The following is a 20,988-nucleotide window of genomic DNA, read 5'->3' as shown; positions in this document are numbered from 1 at the left end:
ACATCGCTCATACACACTAGTAAGATGCTCTTACACACAGTGGTAAAATGCTCCCATACACAGTGGTAAGATGCGCTCATACACATAACTGAAATCTTTGCACACATACTACTGAAATTGTTGTCTCTCACACGCACGTGTAAAAAGCACACACACACACACACAGGTGAATTCCATTTATACATACTAGTGAAAAATAATTCCAGGTGTGTGTGTGTGTGCGTGAGACAAAAACATTTCAGTAGTGTTTATAAGAGTGTTTCAGTACCCACACAGCAAAAAGACTCCACGGCGGATCCCCCGCGGAGCTATTGCGTGTTCCGGAACGGACCCGCGAAACGGACCCGTATTGGCGTCCACTTGCTCTCAGAATTACGGAGCGGAGCTGGATCCGCTCCGCATCCATGATCAAAAGCCGCGGACCAGCAACGGACTCATTAAAAACCCTGGCTCATCTGGCCGTTTTGGACCGTTTATCTCATTTTCAAAATCCCTTCTGTTCTTGCTGTAGGATAAAATAGGAAACTAAAAAATTCACTAGGCGCTACTACAGCAATATAGGCTTACATATGCATTGCCTTGTATTTTTAAACTAACAACATTGTCAATAGGCAGAAACAGAAAATGGTCAATTCACTCTATAAAGTAAAATATATAAATAGTAAATATACATATTTAATCTATTAGGCTACAACTTCAATGAAATGCTGCTCCATGCACAGCTAACATCAGAAAATGAATAACTGGTGAATGACAAGAAGTTCAATAAAACGTTTTTTATTTATACATTTCTATTCATCCTGAGGAGGTGGAGGCGGGACTTGTCTCCTCGTTGCCCGATCCCCCGCCAGGTTGAACCACCTGATGGCGTGTTTGGTGATCTCAGCGTCCGTGGCTGACCTTGTCACCTGATTTTTTCTCACAGCACCTGTAATCAAACAAGATTACAAGACAGATATGTTTATGTTTATGGTATGTAGCATCCAAAGCCAAGTATGCTTACACAATACAAAATATGTGATAAATATTAAGGAGATTACATTTGAAAAAGAAACATGACTTAAAGTTACTGGAGGTGGTTAAAATAAGGTGCATAAATTATGAATTTGTGATCAGGGTATAGGTGTGCAAGATATCCAAAATGTTCAAACAATATCGTTATTTGGTTCCTTGATCAGAGTACTGTATGTGGATAAATCTGTGTGGTTTTGTCATGTTTGTTTGATTCTGTTGGATGACGGCGGCGGGAGTGGGCATAAATAAATATCCATAACCCAACTTTGGGAAGTTGACATTGTTTTCTTATATTTGTACTATCATTCTATGTTTGTATTCGTGTAGGCCAGGGGTGTCCAAAGTGTGGCCCGGGGGCCATTTGCGGCCCGCAGGTCATTTTTTAACGGCCCCACAGCACATTTTTAAAACATACGATTGAAATAATAAAAAACATTAAAAGTGGTATTTAAAGAGCAAACGGGTGAAATGTAACAAGAAAATGTAGCAATGTTTACTCTAATCACACAAAGCTGCCATGTAGGCTGTTTCTTTAAAAAATAATGAATCAAAATCAATGTCATTATGAATTTTTGACCTATTCAAGGCTCAATAAAGGATGTCGACAAACATCAGTTGAAGCGTTACGTTAATCTGACCAAGAGAATAAGTTTGGGAGCAGCTACAGGTATGATGGTTGCTACGATTTTTAAGGCTGCCCCCACTATTGACTTTGAACGTATGTAATATTACTTTGAATTATATACTTACTGAAAAGCAAGGTCTTTGTTGCCATCCTGCTAAAGGCCTTTTTGTTGTTGACGCCCTTCCAATTTATCTGATGTGAAACCTCATCTGTGAACATCCTGCCCAGGATGTTCCAGGTCACCCGCTTCACATTGTGGCCTCCAATGGTGGCCAAAGAAGAACTCTAAAAGGCAAAGACATCTCTTTAAACAAACAGGTAAACATTTTTAAGCTTAAGTTGGATTTCAAATGTTTTTGTTCCTGTTGAAAGCGTCCAGAAATGTAAAAAAACAGAACCTGTTCTCTTGACTCATGGACCTATGCTACCTTTACACACGATGTCAAACCAGGCCGATTGTGGCTCACTGACATAATCTTACCACTGGGAAAAGGTGGTTCAGGACAGGCCTGGTTGTCAGCGCTGATTCAATAGAATATTTGTATAATCATGGACAATCAATAAACCTATTGGCACCATTCATATTAAGTAAGAAACCTCACCACTCTTTGTCGAGCTGGGCCATTTGATGGGTCATTTAAAAATGCCTCAAATGACTCCACTGCCTCCAACCGTGTCAGTGGAAACTGGATATTGGCCGGCATTTCAACTTCTGGCCCCGGGTTCGAGGTCAACCTGCTTGTTAAGAAGTTTACCTTCGCCATCAGCTGGTCTTGGGTGTGCTTAATATTTTCCAGCAGGCTAAGGATGTGGACCTCAGCCGCTGTTGACAAACAGCAGTATAAAATTAACATGTTTCAGTGTTTATCCTCATTACTGACAAAAGCTATTGACAAAGTTTGAAGAAAATATGTGATTGCTTGTGAATTTGAATTGTTTCCAAAATTTGTGGCACAGAATGACCATCCGGTATTTGTCAGTTTTTGCTCACCAGAGCAGGGAATGTTGTCAGCCATTCTCCCCCCTCGCCATGTTGGCCTGTAGGCCAGGCTGGATCCAGGCTCCTGTGTCTGCCACATGTTGAGAGGTGGTGCGTGGGGTGGAGGGAGTCGAGGAGGGACTGCCGTTCCTAGTGAGGTGGGCATAGTGAGAGTCATCAGTTAACCATGACTGATTATACCCAAGGGGCCTATCTATTCACTAATATTTCAGAGATCAGTCCCTACCTTGTGTAACTCTCTGCATGTTTAATGCAGGTGCTGGTGAGGGCATATGAGTACGTCCTTCCCCATGGTGAGGTGCTAAGGGAGATACATTGGTATTAAATGGTTGTGATCTGTTAACCATGGTTACTGGATGCTGAGATATCATTTCGGAGATTAGTCTTTACCTAGAAAGTTATCTCCAGTTGAGGAGTCGAGTTGACAGGTACTCACGACTCTTGCTGGCACTCGGCGAGACGGTGGAGCTGGGAGAAGGGATACAAGGAAAGGGGAATATCGTTAGCACTAAGAATGTTAACCATATCTTTATTAATGGGGTGGTTTCGTTTTGGATGTTAAGAGATTATTCCTTACTCTGCCTGTGCAATTGGCTTGCCGACCCCAGAGATGCGAGGTCACTATTTCCCGGGTCTTCTTCGCTATCATCCGAGTCCCCGAGACGATGGCTGTTGGGTAACCATATCATTAGGATTATTGCAATACCAAAATTGCCAAATATACATATAGTACAAGCATCTCTGGTCTATTTTTGAATGCTACCGGAAATAACCTTCCTGTTACTGTTGAAACATGACACATACAAGACGTAACACACTTACACTGGCTTCCTGCTCCTTTTTTTCTGGCAGCTCCTCATTCTCTGCCTCAGATTGCAGGTCTGAGGTGTCGCAGCCCTTTCCATATTGCTGCATTATTTTTAATGCGTCTTTGTAGTTGTCTAAAATTGAATATGTTAAAATGAACATGAGTTTCAAATTAGCTATAGAGCTGAACAGAATATTATTATTATTGATGATGATGTATCAGGTCTCTCTCTTACAAGAGACCTGGTCAGAACATAGACAGAATAGGTTATTCCAAGCAGAAAGAGAAGCAACTATGACGTTATTTTTAAACAAGAAATGTATGAATTTGCATACCACAAGTTCGGACAACAGAAACGTCAAATCTTGGCCAGTGTGACTCATGCTGCTCCTCATTTAAAGCGGCCCTTTTAATTCTGTCGGTGTTTTTATAGTTGGGCCAGAAAACCATCCCATCATCATACCATCCACTTGGGACAACCGCAATGTCCTCGTTCAATATGAATTTTATCAGATGAAAAGGCATCCTTAATGTAGAAAGAAAGAAAAGGGGTATTTATTCATCGTCAAAGGATCAACGTGGACAAACGCATGCACAGGTGTTAGGGTATACAAATATATATATAGGGCAACGTTAAATTGATTCGGCCCCATGAATATGCCAAGAGCTGCTAGAAAAATGTGGAAGCAACATTACATTTTAACAAACCAGAAAGTATCTTACTTGATTAAGCGAACGTAGCAGGAGCAATTGCAGGCAAAAATCCAGGCAATAGATGATGCTGCAAAACACACAAAATAGAAGATGGGACCAAGTTCCATACAGTCGCATAAGAAATGATGAACAGGCGCAAAATACATAAGTTGTCTGAACCGACGCAAACAGTGGTTAAAATAATTAATTTCTAATTCATCCATCCATCCATCCATCTTCTTCCGCTTATCCGAGGTCGGGTCGCGGGGGCAGCAGCCTAAGCAGGGAAGCCCAGACTTCCCTCTCCCCAGCCACTTCGTCCAGCTCCTCCCGGTGGATCCCGAGGCGTTCCCAGGCCAGCCGGGAGACATAGTCTTCCCAACGTGTCCTGGGTCTTCCCCGTGGCCTCCTACCGGTCGGACGTGCCCGAAACACCTCCCGAGGGAGGCGTTCGGGTGGCATCCTGACCAGATGCCCGAACCACCTCATCTGGCTCCTCTCGATATGGAGGAGCAGCGGCTTTACTTTGAGCTCCTCCCGGATGACAGAGCTTCTCACCCTATCTCTAAGGGAGAGCCCCGCCACCCGGCGGAGGAAACTCATTTCGCCCGCTTGTACCCGTGATCTTGTCCTTTCGGTCATGACCCAAAGCTCATGACCATAGGTGAGGATGGGAACGTAGATCGACCGGTAAATCGAGAGCTTTGCCTTCTGGCTCAGCTCCTTCTTCACCACAACGGATCGATACAGCGTCCGCATTACTGAAGATGCCGCACCGATCCGCCTGTCGATCTCACGATCCACTCTTCCCTCACTCGTGAACAAGACTCCGAGGTACTTGAACTCCTCCACTTGGGGCAAGATCTCCTCCCCAACCCGGAGATGGCACTCCACCCTTTTCCGGGCGAGAACCATGGACTCGGATTTGGAGGTGCTGATTCTCATCCCAGTCGCTTCACACTCGGCTGCGAACCGATCCAGTGAGAGCTGAAGATCTTGGCCAGATGAAGCCATCAGGACCACATCATCTGCAAAAAGCAGAGACCTAATCCTGCAGCCACCAAACCAGATACCCTCAACGCCCTGACTGCGCCTAGAAATTCTGTCCATAAAGGTTATGAACAGAATCGGTGACAAAGGGCAGCCCTGGCGGAGTCCAACCCTCACTGGAAACGTGTCCGACTTACTGCCGGCAATGCGGACCAAGCTCTGACACCGATTATACAGGGAGCGAACCGCCACAATAAGACAGTCCGTTACCCCATACTCTCTGAGCACTCCCCACAGGACTTCCCGGGGTACACGGTCGAATGCCTTCTCCAAGTCCACAAAGCACATGTAGACTGGTTGGGCAAACTCCCATGCACCCTCAAGGACCCTGCCGAGAGTATAGAGCTGGTCCACAGTTCCACGACCAGGACGAAAACCACACTGTTCCTCCTGAATCCGAGGTTCGACTATCCGGCGTAGCCTCCTCTCCAGTACACCTGAATAGACCTTACCGGGAAGGCTGAGGAGTGTGATCCCACGATAGTTGGAACACACCCTCCGGTTCCCCTTCTTAAAGAGAGGAACCACCACCCCGGTCTGCCAATCCAGAGGTACCGCCCCCGATGTCCACGCGATGTTGCAGAGTCTTGTCAACCAAGACAGCCCCACAACATCCAGAGCCTTAAGGAACTCCGGGCGGATCTCATCCACCCCCGGGGCCTTGCCACCGAGGAGCTTTTTAACTACCTCGGCAACCTCAGCCCCAGAAATAGGAGAGCCCACCACAGATTCCCCAGGCCCTGCTTCCTCATAGGAAGACGTGCTGGTAGGATTGAGGAGGTCTTTGAAGTATTCTCTCCACCGATCCACAACATCCGCAGTCGAGGTCAACAGAGCACCATCCCCACCATACACGGTGTTGACACTGCACTGCTTCCCCTTCCTGAGGCGGCGGATGGTGGTCCAGAATTGCTTCGAAGCCGTCCGGAAGTCTTTTTCCATGGCCTCACCGAACTCCTCCCATGTCCGAGTTTTTGCCTCCGCGACCGCTGAAGCCGCACACCGCTTGGCCTGTCGGTACCTGTCTGCTGCGTCAGGAGTCCCATGAGCCAAAAGAACCCGATAGGACTCCTTCTTCAGCTTGACGGCATCCCTCACCGCCGGTGTCCACCAACGGGTTCTAGGATTACCGCCACGACAGGCACCAACTACCCTGCGGCCACAGCTCCAATCGGCCGCCCCGACAACAGAGGTACGGAACATCGTCCACTCGGACTCAATGTCCAGCGCCTCCCTCGTGACATGTTCAAAGTTCTTCCGGAGGTGGGAATTGAAACTCTCTCTGACAGGAGACTCTGCTAGACGTTCCCAGCAAACCCTCACAATGCGTTTGGGCCTGCCAGGTCTGTCCGGCATCCTCCCCCACCATCGCAGCCAACTCACCACCAGGTGGTGATCGGTAGAAAGCTCCGCCCCTCTCTTCACCCGAGTGTCCAAAACATGAGGCCGCAAATCCGATGACACAACTACAAAGTCGATCATGGAACTGCGGCCTAGGGTGTCCTGGTGCCAAGTGCACATATGGACACCCTTATGTTTGAACATGGTGTTTGTTATTGACAATCCGTGACGAGCACAAAAGTCCAATAACAAAACACCACTCGGGTTCAGATCCGGGCGGCCATTCTTCCCAATCACGCCTCTCCAGGTTTCACTGTCGTTGCCAACATGAGCGTTGAAGTCCCCCAGTAGAACGAGGGAATCACCCGGGGGAGCACTCTCCAGTACTCCCTCGAGTGAATCCAAAAAGGGTGGGTAATCTGAACTGCCGTTGGGCGCGTAAGCGCAAACAACAGTCAGGACCCGTCCCCCCACCCGAAGGCGGAGGGAGGCTACCCTCTCGTCCACCGGGTTGAACTCCAACGTGCAGGCTTTGAGCCGAGGGGAAACAAGAATTGCCACCCCAGCCCGTCGCCTCTCATTGCTGGCAACGCCAGAGTGGAAGAGAGTCCAGCCCCTGTCAAGAGAACTGGTTCCAGAGCCCTTGCTATGCGTCGAAGTGAGTCCGACTATATCTAGCCGGAACTTCTCCACCTCACGCACTAGCTCAGGCTCCTTCCCCCCCAGCGAGGTGACGTTCCACGTCCCAAGAGCTAGCTTCTGTAGCCGAGGATCGGACCGCCAAGTGCCCTGCCTTCGGCTTCCGCCCAGCTCACATCGCACCCGACTTCTATGACCCCTGCTATGGGTGGTGAGCCCATTGGAGGGGGGACCCACGTTGCCTCTTCGGGCTGTGCCCGGCCGGGCCCCATGGGGACAGGCCCGGCCACCAGGCGCTCGCCATCGTGCCACACCTCCGGGCCTGGCTCCAGAGGAGGGCCCCGGTGACCCGCGTCCGGGCGAGGGAAATCTGGGTTCCTTGTTCGTGTTCTTCATAGAGGTCTTCGAGCTCTATGAATTTCTAATTCATTAATTTTAATTATAAAGATTGCAGATAGACACTTTACATTATACATTATATATGTAACAGTCACTGTTCTGCGTTGTGTCTTTTGTAGTGATGCACACACAGGAGTTGAGTCGTGGAGGATTTATTCACCTTTTCTTTTTATATAGATCAAGAAAAAAGATCCTTAATATGTGCAGCAATTTATACCACTCACATCACCTCATTTTATATTTTTTTCTACAATTAACTATGCCAAAAAAACTCAGACATACCTTTTTTTTTGGAATGGAAACAAAAACAGGGTGTCACACACAGCTAGTCCACAGTAAACAGGATCTCAAGCTCCACTAAAGAATAAAGAAAGAAAAAATACACACTCATATTAATACCACAGGACACATATATATAAATATACATTTAGGCCTCCACTTAGACTTGATCCCAGGGACCCCAAAGGGTTTTGGTAAAAAAAAATATTAAAAATGTGTCATTCAGTATTATTTTTATTATTCAAGTTTTAAATCCCTAGATCAACATTAGGTCTATCTGTCAATATGTTTTTAAAAATGTAAGTCGTATGCTCTTTTTGTCAAAGAAAACCCTGTTTTATGGAAAAAACACAAAATACGCAATATTTTCACCCAATAAAATTTTTTTGTGGAATATTTGAGATTATTTAATAATTGGAGCCCTAAAAAGGTCAATAACTCATAACACCATTGATTTAATTCATTATTATTTTTTGAGCGATGACACTTATAAACAAATCACCCAAAAATTATTGGGGAACCAAAAGGGTCCTACTCATTAAAGTGTTAAAAGAATACTTTTTTTTTTTTTTTTACTGTTTAATTTTAACACAATAATCTCGAGATCAACTTCAGATCTATCTGTCAATTATAAGTTTTATTGTTGTTTATGTTTTTTGTTTGTTCGTTTTAGGCCCTTTAAAAATAAAAAAAACAGCTAAATTTTTTATATGGCAAACACAAAATATGCAACATTTACCCCCCAAAAAAATCTCAAAGTGCAATATTTAATGTGACGTAATTGGAGCCTTGGATAAGTCAATAATTCATAATAACATTGATTTTGATTCATTATTTTTTAAAGAAAGAAACAGCCTGCATTGCAGCTTTGTGTTACGAGAATAAACATTGCAACATTTTATTGTTACATTTCACCTGTTTGGTCTTTCATACCACTTTTTATGTTTTAATTTATTTTATTTTATTTTTTTATAATCGTATTTTAAAATGGGCCGTGGGGCCGTTAAGAAAAATGACCTGCGGGCCGCAAATGGCCCCGGGGCCACACTTTGGACACCCATGCATTAAAGTGTTAAAAAATAAATTATACAATTTTTTTACTGTTTACTTTTAACACAATAATCTCGAGATCAACTTCAGATCTATCTGTCAATTATAAGTTTTATTGTTGTTTATGTTTTTTGTTTGTTCGTTTTAGGCCCTTTAAAAATAAAAAAAACAGCTACATTTTTTATATGGCAAACACAAAATATGCAACATTTACCCCCCAAAAAAATCTCAAAGTGCAATATTTAATGTGACGTAATTGGAGCCTTGGATAAGTCAATAATTCATAATATCATTGATTTTGATTCATTATTTTTTAAAGAAAGAAACAGCCTGCATTGCAGCTTTGTGTTACTAGAGTAAACATTGCAACATTTTATTGTTACATTTCACCTGTTTGGTCTTTCATACCACTTTTTATGTTTTAATTTATTTTATTTTATTTTTTTATAATCGTATTTTAAAATGGGCTGTGGGGCCGTTAAGAAAAATGACCTGCGGGCCGCAAATGGCCCCCGGGCCGCACTTTGGACACCCATGCATTAAAGTGTTAAAAAATTAATTATACAATTTTTTTACTGTTTACTTTTAACACAATAATCTCGAGATCAACTTCAGATCTATCTGTCAATTATAAGAGTTATTGTTGTTTATGTTTTTTGTTTGTTCGTTTTAGGCCCTTTAAAAATAAAAAAACAGCTAAATTTTTTATATGGCAAACACAAAATATGCAACATTTACCCCCCCAAAAAATCTCAAAGTGCAATATTTAATGTGACGTAATTGGAGCCTTGGATAGGTCTATAATTCATAATAACATTGATTTTGATTCATTATTTATTAAAGAAAGAAACAGCCTGCATGGCAGCTTTGTGTTATAGAGTAAACATTGCAACATTTTCTTGTTACATTTCACCTGTTTTGTCTTTCATATACATTTTTATGTTTTTAATTTGTTTAATCGTATTTTAAAATGGGCCGTTAAAAAATGACCTGCGGGCCGCAAATGGACCCCGGGCCGCACTTTGGACACCGATGTAAAATACCACATGCAGCAGCACACAATTAAGATGTCCACACAGACAGAGTTTTTAGCCCGTGCAAAAAACTCACGAGACCAGGAAACACCGTGAAAACAGCATAGCATTAAGCTAACCACATGGATTAGTTTAATGCTATGCTACTGCTAGCATTAAACTAGCGGTAGCATAGCATTTAACTAATCCACGTGGCTAGCTTAATGCTATCGGCAGCATTTAGCATATAAAAGTTAGGTTTTTACAACAATTTAACAACCATAATCCAAGAATTTAACCCGCATGTTTATCAACAAGTCACAGACAGTGTGCATTCTTATAGAAGACTTTAAGAGCGACAACCAAAAAGTTTGTAAAAAAATAAAAGGATCGAGAGACAATGTAACGTGACTTACAGCTGCGTCACATCAAGAAAAATACACAGCAAAGAAACTTTACTTAACTTAACTTTACTTAAGGGCCATAGCAATTTTGGCAGAATATGTTATAACATATTCTGCCAAAATTGCTATTCCTTTTAAAATAAAATAGCCTTTTTTTACAGAATATAAAGTTTTAGTTAGTCCTAATATCAAACAACGTCATTACAATCATACATAAATGATGATGGAAGGCCGATCTTTACTGTGAATGTAGCAATAAATCAATAAATCTACTTACGTTCGTGTTCCAGCAAACTCCAGAAATGACCGAGCTTGGCTCATGCGCGTACACTTTATAGGTGCGCGTCCACGTCTGCGGATCAGACATTGGTCGGCTCAGTATCCACGTAGGCGGAGCCTATACTGTAGGCGGCGCGCGCCGGTTTAGTTTGCCGCGTCCGCGTACGCGAATCAGACACGGGTCCGCTCAGGATCCGCCGTCTGACCGTACAATTTTCGGAGGCGGAGCGGATCCTCTAGGCGGAGCCAAAACGAATGTGACAGTAACGCGGGTTGGGCGACTTGAAGGCGGATCCGCATAGGAGTCTTCTGCTGTGTGGGTAGTGTATGTAAGAATGTTTCAGTAGTGTTTGTAAGAGTGTTTCAGTAGTGTTTATAAGAGTGTTGCGGTAGTGTTTATAAGAGTGTTTCAGTAGTGTTTATAAGTGTTTCAGTAGTGTTTATAAGAGTGTTTCAGTAGTGTATGTAAGAATGTTTCAGTAGTGTTTATAAGAGTGTTTCAGTAGTGTATGTAAGAGTGTTTCAGTAGTGTTTATAAGAGCGTTTCAGTAGTGTTTGTAAGAGTGTTTCAGTAGTGTACGTAAGAACATTTCAGTAGTGTTTATAAGAGTGTTTCAGTAGTGTATATAAGAGTATTTCAGTAGTGTTTATAAGAGCATTTCAGTAATATTTATAAGAGCATTTCAGTAGTGTTTATAAGAGCGTTTCAGTAGTGTTTATAAAAGCATTTCATTAGTGTATGTATGAGCATTTCAGTAGTGTTTATAAGAGCATTTCAGTAGGGTGTGTGAGAGAAAAACATTTCAGTTGTTTATGTGAGAGCATTTCAGTAGTGTATGTAAGAGCATTTCAGTAGTGTTTATAAGAGTGTTTCAGTAGGGTGTATAAAAGAAAAAGATTTCAGTTGTTTATGTGAGAGCATTTCAGTAGTGTATGTAAGAGGTAATTCTGAATAATGTCCCTAACGGCCCCTCATATCTAAGCGCCGTATTTTTCATGGACGCCCCTGCTTATTTCAGCAAGACAATACCAAGCCACATTCAGCACGTGTTACAACAGCGTGGCTTCATAAAAAAAAGAGTGCGGGTACTTTCCTGTACGCCTGCAGTCCAGACCTGTCTCCCATCGAAAATGTGTGGCGCATTATGAAGCGTAAAATACGACAGCAGAGACCCCGGACTGTTGAACGACTGAAGCTCTACATAAAACAAGAATGGGAAAGAATTCCACTTTCAAAGCAATTAGTTTCCCCAGTTCCCAATCGTTTATTGAGTGTTGTTAAAAGAAAAGGTGATGTAACACAGTGGTGAACATGCTACTACTTTGGCACGTGTTGCAGCCATGAAATTTAAAGTTAATTATTATTTGCAAAAAAAAAAAAAAATGTTTATGAGTTTGAACATCAAATATCTTGTATTTGTAGTGCATTCAATTGAATATGGGTTGAAAAGGATTTGCAAATCATTGTATTCCGTTTATATTTACATATAACACAATTTCCCAACTCATATGGAAACGGGGTTTGTACGTACTACTTAATGTATTTTAAGTACAATTTTAAATCAACTAAAAATTGTCTATATATTTGCAATAATTCCTGTCATGTGTAATAATTGATCAAATAAAAGCATGCATCTATTCTCGTTCGTTTATTACCATGCCGTAAAAGCCAGGTCTCCAGAGGTCCTTAAAAATGTTAAGTCCACATGTGTTTACGTCAATAAAACACCCAATTCTAACCATGGGATCAAAACTCCATGACCTCCCTGCACATTCAAACCAGCCACAACACACACACACATTCACGCGTAGGCACGCACACGCACACATACACACGCGCGTAAGCACAATGCACACATACACACACACAAAAGAAAAGGCTGCACGAAAGCACTTTCTCTGCGTTTCACTTTACCATATAACTTCCAGTTACTTTTGTCATTTACCAAACGTTTCAGTTCACAACTTCACGAGTGTTGTAAACTCCCTCTTAACCCTTCCTACTCGGACTTGGAGTCATTCGTCAAGAAACTTTCTCTTTTTTTTTTTCTTTCTTTTTTTTTAAACTCTACCTGCTAATTCCATCGTCGCCAACAACACATTCAATTGGCCATTAAATGGTAACCTGTCATCACATTTACCTCAACCGCCATCACATTTTTTTTTTGGCCAACCTCCCCGTCCATTGTGTCTCTCTTGTACATATGGCCTCCAGCCGCGGAATTTATCATACGTTACAGAAGGGCCTCCATCCGCACGGTTCTTATTTTTAGTGCACAAATCATTGCCACAGGGATCTCGCAACCAGGGAGTATTTCCTGTACTTTTACAAATGGCCTCCAACCCATTTCTTCGTTTTAATGCACATAAGAATGTCACAGGGATCTTACAACCAGGGAGTATTTACTGTACCACATGAAGGGCTTCCAACCCGTTACTCTTTTAGGGAAGACCAAAAACCCAGGGTAAGCCACACCGACTATTTGCTCACTCGTCAGTGAAGTAACCCATCACGGTAGTCTATATACAACGACGTGAGTTGACCACTATTTACAACTATTATGTAGAGGCGGGTAAGGTAAAAATGCACTCAACACTACAATATTACAACAATTTTTGCCTCTGCATTTTGATGGTGTGGGCGTGTGGCACCGAATGGAGATAAGCGTCTCGGCAGACGTTACAATATTTGAACAATGATGACGAAAACTGTTTTCTCTGTCGTGTCCGTGTGTCGAAAATTGTTATGCGCTTATTTTTTTATTTGATTTTGTGCGTGGCATAGATTTGCCGTGCGCAATTGCACAGGCGCGCACCTTAGCGGCTGCGCTAGCATCACAGCTAACGTTAGCCATGCTGCTACCTCTCTGCTGGGAGAGGACGTATACGTATGTGACGTATGACGTGACAGTATGTGACGTATGACGTGACGTACGACGTGACAGTATGTGATGTGTGTAAGAAGGTGCGCTCGCTGTCTGTGAGAGGGAGACACAGGAAAGAGTGAGAAGAGCCTGTCGTGTAATGCCAGCAGCTAAAAGCAACTGCGTGAGAATCCACAGACCTGTGGATGTGTTGAAGGTGTGCTGGAAAATGCGGAACGGAAATTAGGGAGCAGCAGAAAAGTGGAATGTATTATTTAAATCGGTGCGTTGGAAAACACGGACCGAAGTTTTTTTTTTAAACTGGATCGGCATTTTCCCATGTCTTGCCGATACGCATTTTTTGGCAAATATCGGCGGCCGATCCGATCCAAATATCGGATCGGGACATCCCTAATGATGAGTAAGAAGGACCATCAAGACAGAATTGGAATATTTTCAAGGGTTACTGAAATTTCAGGAGATCAACTTAATCAATACATTCATATTGGCTACTCTAGTTGATCTGCCATTCCAACGGAAAAGCCCACTCTTTTCACACAAAGAAAGCCCCCATATCCCCCCTCTCAACACTGATAAGGAGAGAGACGTGGGGGTTGTCTTCACATGCCAACGTAAGACACTAACCAGGCATCTGAAGACAAAGAGAGACTGGTAGAATATACAAGGAAAAGTACTAGCTTATCTAAACATGTCTATGTAAAAAGAAATAACTCTTAAACACATATGCATCCTCTACACTGGACAGGACAAAAAAAAATAGATCTAAATTTTAGCAATCATCAATCTTAACTATGATTTCACTTTCGTCACTTGATTGATATTCACGGCACCCGAGGATCTTGTGAGATGACGCTGGCTGTTGAGAGCTCAGTGTGAGAAAAAACACTTTTTATTTCAACAGTTCCTGTCTTAACAATACAAGTGCTGCTCCATCCTGTCTGCGCTAAAAAAAATACGAGTCTTAGAAAGCTAGCGCACACATGCCCGCAAGCTACAAAGTTTGCCTTCAATGTATTTCTTGTTAACTGTATACAAAGGAGTATTGAAGTTGGACAAATGAGATGCCAAAAACCAACCACTCACATGTAGTATCGGATAGAATGGAGGACTTTTGTACTCCCCCACAAATTCGAAGTTGTGGAACTTACTAGCACTACTGTGAATCCTGTCTGATTCCAATTAATGCAAGTCATCAGAATAGGGTAATACACCAACTTATATTCTTGTCTTCATGAAAGAAATGACTCCATATGTTGGGCATGGTTGTATTTTTATCAAACACGTTTAAACATGCTAACAAAAAGTGTCTGTTTTATAAATGAATGAATGAATGAATGAATAAAAAAAATAATAGATACATTTTTAAATACATATGTGTGTGTTTGTGTGTGTGTATATATACGTATATATTAGGGATATAAAGGTAAACGGTATTATGATAAACCGCGGTAAAATTCTAGACGGTTAGTAATACTGTTTAAATTTTTAATTACTGAAAAAACTTCATTTATTAATGCATTTTAGGCAACACTGCTTACTTCCTAAAAACTGAAATGCCGCCGCGCCTGTGCTTGAACACTAAGCCATTGGTCTCGAGAAAACATGGCGGCGACTACACAGACTTTGCTCTGAAAATGTTCCATCCGAGTAAACGGAGCCGATCGCTTCGTTTCACCTAATTTCAATCACTTCTACTTCCGTGGAGTCTCAGTATGCATTTAAGAGCGCAATGCTGTTGGAGGAAAAAAATATTGCGTTTTTCATTTTGAATGTGCAACTAGCGTCCTTCCGTCAGCGGTTGGGACTGAGAGTTACCATGCAGCAGGCGATATGTCGGGAACGTTGCCACAACTTCTTTATAAAGTCATTCGTTTGTTGACTGGGATGCACACTCATCCTTTAATTTAACTGCTAACTTTGTTAGTGTTCCAATAACAACAATACTAGCTAATACTTATAAGAGTATTTCAGTAGTGTTTATAAGAGCATTTCAGTAGTGTATGTAAGAGCATTTCAGTAATATTTATAAGAGCATTTCAGTAGTGTTTATAAGAGCGTTTCAGTAGTGTTTATAAAAGCATTTCATTAGTGTATGTATGAGCATTTCAGTAGTGTTTATAAGAGCATTTCAGTAGGGTGTGTGAGAGAAAAACATTTCAGTTGTTTATGTGAGAGCATTTCAGTAGTGTATGTAAGAGCATTTCAGTAGTGTTTATAAGAGTGTTTCAGTAGGGTGTATAAAAGAAAAAGATTTCAGTTGTTTATGTGAGAGCATTTCAGTAGTGTATGTAAGAGGTAATTCTGAATAATGTCCCTAACGGCCCCTCATATCTAAGCGCCGTATTTTTCATGGACGCCCCTGCTTATTTCAGCAAGACAATGCCAAGCCACATTCAGCACATGTTACAACAGCGTGGCTTCATAAAAAAAAAGAGTGCGGGTACTTTCCTGTACGCCTGCAGTCCAGACCTGTCTCCCATCGAAAATGTGTGGCGCATTATGAAGCGTAAAATACGACAGCAGAGACCCCGGACTGTTGAACGACTGAAGCTCTACATAAAACAAGAATGGGAAAGAATTCCACTTTCAAAGCAATTAGTTTCCCCAGTTCCCAATCGTTTATTGAGTGTTGTTAAAAGAAAAGGTGATGTAACACAGTGGTGAACATGCTACTACTTTGGCACGTGTTGCAGCCATGAAATTTAAAGTTAATTATTATTTGCAAAAAAAAAAAAATGTTTATGAGTTTGAACATCAAAAATTAAAAAGCTAATACTTGTCATCTCACCGAATTGAACACAGGCTGAGTTGTCGCTGAGGCAGATTGTGTATCAGATGTGATGGGTATCACTCCTGTTTATTTTTGTTGGCCAAACTGGTGTACATGGTTGTTGGAGAAGAACATAGATTGTTTATTTGACTTCATCTTCATTAGCCAAACTGTTTTGTGTTTAATATTGATATCATAAAGTAAACACTATGTTTTGACATTACCTGTGTTTTTTTAATTCCACAAAGTAAATACTTTAATAACCATTCATGTGACACAGCATTTTGTTAAAGTTTTATGGTGTATAATTAATGCCTATATGACAGATTTCTGCTCAAACTCTCAATGAATCTGTCCCAATACAGCATGTACATGTCCACACATTAGTACATGTATGTACATAACTTAAAAAATACCTCTCACTATGAAAATGTAATAATAGAGAAAAAGGCATCATGTAATTAAAAGGTGACATACGGATACTATTGATGAACAAAAACACAAGTATGTGTCTTTAAATTTATAGATAAAGTTGATCTAGAGCATTTGTTATTAGATATTACAAATTACATGATGGCGTCGCGTTCACACCCCAACACTGTTTTACCTAACATAATGAATTATCCGGATTAATAATCGTGATTTCAATATTGATAAAAATAATCGTAATTATTATTTTGGCCATAATCGTGCAGTCCTATGTGTAAGACTAAACCTCATATATGACCACTATTTTTATCTATATGGACAAAATGTGCAGTTACATCTAATGTCAATAAAGTGCCATCTTGCGACATGTTCAAATTTATTTTTATTTATTTATAGTATTATTTTGTTTCTGCCATATTACTTTGTTTATAATACTTGTGTTGCTTTCATATGCACATTCAACTTTCTACTTGAGGTACATATATACCTTTTGAATGTATTGTTCATGTCTGTTTTTTAAATATAACTTGGTTAAAGGATTTCAGTATAAGTAGTTTTTTAAAATTTTGAGCATATTTACAATTACCGCGATAATGATAACCGTGATTATTCTGGTCACAGTAACCGTGATGAGACATTTTCATACCGTGACATCTCTAATATATATATATATATATATATATATATACATATATATATATATCTCAAAATATTGGTATCGGGACAACACTAATATATATATATATATATATATATATATATATATATATATATATATATATATATATATATATATATATATGTATATATATATATATTTATATATATATTTATATATATATATATATATATATATATATATATATATTTATATATATATATATATATATATATATATATATATATATATATATATATATATATATATATATATATATATATATATATATATATACACAAACCCCGTTTCCATATGAGTTGGGAAATTGTGTTAGATGTAAATATAAACGGAATACAATGATTTGCAAATCCTTTTCAACCCATACTCAATTGAATGCACTACAAAGACAACATATTTGATGTTCAAACTCATAAACTTTATTTTTTTTTTGCAAATAATAATTAACTTAGAATTTCATGGCTGCAACACGTGCCAAAGTAGTTGGGAAAGGGCATATTCACCACTGTGTTACATGGCCTTTCCTTTTAACAACACTCAGTAAACGTTTGGGAACTTAGGAGACACATTTTTTAAGCTTCTCAGGTGGAATTCTTTCCCATTCTTGCTTGATGTACAGCTTAAGTTGTTCAACAGTCCGGGGTCTCCGTATTTTAGGCTTCATAATGCGCCACACATTTTCAATGGGAGACAGGTTTGGACTACAGGCAGGCCAGTCTAGTACCCGCACTCTTTTACTATGAAGCCACATTGATGTAACACGTGGCTTGGCATTGTCTTGCTGAAATAAGCAGGGGCGTCCATGGTAACGTTGCTTGGATGGCAACATATGTTGCTCCAAAACCTGTATGTACCTTTCAGCATTAATGGCGCCTTCACAAATGTGTAAGATACCTATGTCTTGGGCACTAATACACCCCCATACCATCACACATGCTGCCTTTTCAACTTTGCGCCTATAACAATCTGGATGGTTCTTTTCCTCTTTGGTCCGGAGGACACGACGTCCAGTTTCCAAAAACAATTTGAAATGTGGACTCGTCAGACCACAGAACACTTTTCCACTTTGTATCAGTCCATCTTAGATGAGCTCAGGCCCAGCGAAGCCGACGGCGTTTCTGGATGTTGTTGATAAATGGCTTTCGCCTTGCATAGGAGAGTTTTAACTTGCACTTACAGATGTAGCGACCAACTGTAGTTACTGACAGTGGGTTTCTGAAGTGTTCCTTAGCCCATGTGGTGATATCCTTTACACACTGATGTCGCTTGTTGATGCAGTAGAGCCTGAGGGATCGAAGGTCACCGGCTTAGCTGCTTAAGTGCAGTGATTTCTCCAGATTCTCTGAACTCTTTGATGATATTACGGACCGTAGATGGTGAAATCCCTAAAGTCCTTGCAATAGCTGGTTGAGAAAGGTTTTTCTTATACTGTTCAACAATATGCTCACGCATTTGTTGACAAAGTGGTGACCCTCGACCCATCCTTGTTTGTGAATGACTGAGCATTTCATGGAATCTACTTTTATACCCAATCATGGCACCCACCTGTTCCCAATTTGCCTGTTCACCTGTGGGATGTTCCAAATAAGTGTTTGATGAGCATTCCTCAACTTTATCAGTATTTATTGCCACCTTTCCTAACTTTTTTGTCACGTGTTGCTGGCATCAAATTCTAAAGTTAATGATTATTTGCAAAAAAAAAAATGTTTATCAGTTTGAACATTAAATATGTTGTCTTTGTAGCATATTCAACTGAATATGGGTTGAAAATGATTTGCAAATCATTGTATTCCGTTTATATTTACATCTAACACAATTTCCCAACTCATATGGAAACGGGGTTTGTATATATATATATATATACTGTGTATATATATATATATATATATATATATATATATATATATATATATATATATATATATATATATATATATATAATAGGGGTGTAACGGTACACAAAAATGTCGGTTCGGTACGTACCTCGGTTTAGAGGTCACGGTTCGGTGAATTTTTGGTACAGTAAGAAAACAACAAAATATAAATGTTTTGGTTATTTATTCACCAATTTTGTAAACAATAGCATAACATACATATACACACAGTGTCCATTGCCAGGGTTAATGTGGTCAACATATAAAATAAAAACTAAATAAGATAAGGCTCAGAAGGGTTTCTTAACAAAACCTTTCTACATATAAAGTGCTTTTTTTGATTGATTGAGACTTTTATTAGTAGATTGCATTGTACAGTACATATTCCGTACAATTGAACACTAAATGGTAACACCCCAATACGTTTTTCAACTTGTTTAAGTCGGGGTCCACATTAATCAACATTAAACTGCCGCAAGATGTTGCTCAGATTAAATAAAATGACAAAACTTTTCTTCTACATATACAAAGTGCAACATTAAACAGTTTCAAGTCAACTCAGCCTCAGATTAACTTTTCTTTCCCCCCCCCAGCCTGGCTAACTTGGCAGTAAGAGGATATATGGGCTCATTGTTCTTCCACCATAGAAGTGGGTCAAAATCTAGTTTTTTAATGCAATATGGACTTATATCTGCTGCTATAAAAACATTTGTTATTGCTTTAGCCCTGCCTGACTCGCAAAGGAGAGGCTGCTTGAATGCGGTGGTGACACTTCAAATGGGTTAGCATGTGTTATGAGAGTAGCGTATGTGTGTGTGTGTGGCCCTTGAATATGTGACAGCATGTGAGGTGAGTGTGTGGGCGAGCGAGGTGACGGAGCGGTAGCATGAGTGGGGGAATGGCTAGTGTTTTGTTGGATTGACTGTGTGCAAGACCTCAATAAAGCCACGATTTGCAACTAATCGCCGGACTCGTCATTTACTCTGGAGTCCGGAGCTGTGGAGATCCACTGCCGGGTAGAGTGAAGGGCGTTGCCCCCGAGAATACATCGGCCCTGGAGGAGTGTCTCCCCTGCGCTGCTCGACTACGGTCTGGGAGCTGGAAGCAGGAAAGGTGCAACACATGTTTGACGTGTTGTCAGAAGCAGCTGCTGAACAATGTCGGCAAACCCCCGTCCTCCATTGTTGTATCGCGCAGCCAAAGTGTTCCCAAACGGGAGATCTTAACGAGGCAAGAGGGTCTTCCAGCTCCGGATTTTACATGTTGTCCTAGCCCGGTTGCTGCTAGCATGTGTACTCGTTCGGTACACCTTCGAACCGAACCGAAACCCCCGTACCGAAATGGTTCAATACAAATACACGTACCGTTACACCCCTAATATATATATATATATATATATATATATATATATATATATAGTGTTGTCCCGATACCAATATATATACCGTATTTTTCGGACTATAAGTCGCAGTTTTTTTCATAGTTTCCAGTGCGACTTCCATATGTTTTTTTCCTTTTTTATTATGGATTTTTTTTATGCATGTATATACATATTAGTGTTGTCCCGATATTAATATTTTGGTCCCGATACCGGTACCAAAATGTATTTCGATACTTTTCGATACTTTTCTAAATAATAAATCAAATAGTGCAGTGATTTTCAACCAGTGTGCCGCGGTGCCGTGAGAGATCGTCAGGTGTGCCGTGAGAAATTATTTAATATCTCCTAATTAACCATTGTCGGGTGTCTGTGCTAT

At 40.7% G+C, this 20,988-nt stretch overlaps 2 protein-coding genes across 6 annotated transcripts in view; one reads left to right on the top strand and one right to left on the bottom strand.

Moving 5' to 3' along the window:
- The window catches only part of LOC133616101 (SH3 and multiple ankyrin repeat domains protein 2-like), a 471,816-nt gene that overhangs the window by 261,465 nt on the left and 189,363 nt on the right, over window positions 1-20,988 (top strand). The window lies entirely within an intron of this gene.
- LOC133616102 (uncharacterized) lies at window positions 827-3,921 on the bottom strand. 3 transcript variants are annotated; one of them, XR_012050855.1, is made up of 8 exons: window positions 3,783-3,921; window positions 3,462-3,580; window positions 3,217-3,308; window positions 3,030-3,107; window positions 2,866-2,940; window positions 2,631-2,768; window positions 1,765-2,462; window positions 827-928 (listed from the first exon to the last, which is right to left on the bottom strand). XR_012050855.1 is itself a non-coding variant. In XM_072914843.1 (7 exons), the coding sequence occupies exons 2-7, from the start codon at window positions 3,542-3,544 to the stop codon at window positions 2,224-2,226; spliced, it is 705 nt and encodes a 234-aa protein (XP_072770944.1). In that variant the 5' UTR covers window positions 3,545-3,580; window positions 3,783-3,921; the 3' UTR covers window positions 1,597-2,223. The 3 variants fall into 3 exon arrangements, 1 of the variants encoding a protein (XP_072770944.1); XR_012050856.1 differs by lacking the exon at window positions 3,783-3,921 and having other exon boundaries at window positions 3,462-3,751; XM_072914843.1 differs by lacking the exon at window positions 827-928 and having other exon boundaries at window positions 1,597-2,462.

The sequence above is a fragment of the Nerophis lumbriciformis genome, linkage group LG15, assembly GCF_033978685.3.
Source record: "Nerophis lumbriciformis linkage group LG15, RoL_Nlum_v2.1, whole genome shotgun sequence".
Lineage (NCBI taxonomy): Eukaryota > Metazoa > Chordata > Actinopteri > Syngnathiformes > Syngnathidae > Nerophis > Nerophis lumbriciformis.
The sequence above is the reverse complement of the archived record's forward strand: the minus strand, read 5'-3'. Positions and strand labels throughout refer to the sequence as shown.

Excerpts from the sequence above, each read along its gene's own strand:
- LOC133616102 (XM_072914843.1), bottom strand. The coding sequence starts at position 3,544 with ATGGAAAGGGCTGCGACACCTCAGACCTGCAATCTGAGGCAGAGAATG. Across the intron at positions 3,309-3,461 it reads AAAAGGAGCAGGAAGCCAGT|CCATCGTCTCGGGGACTCGG; the intron begins GTAAGTGTGTTA and ends GTTACCCAACAG. Across the intron at positions 3,108-3,216 it reads AAGCCAATTGCACAGGCAGA|CTCCACCGTCTCGCCGAGTG; the intron begins GTAAGGAATAAT and ends CCCTTCTCCCAG.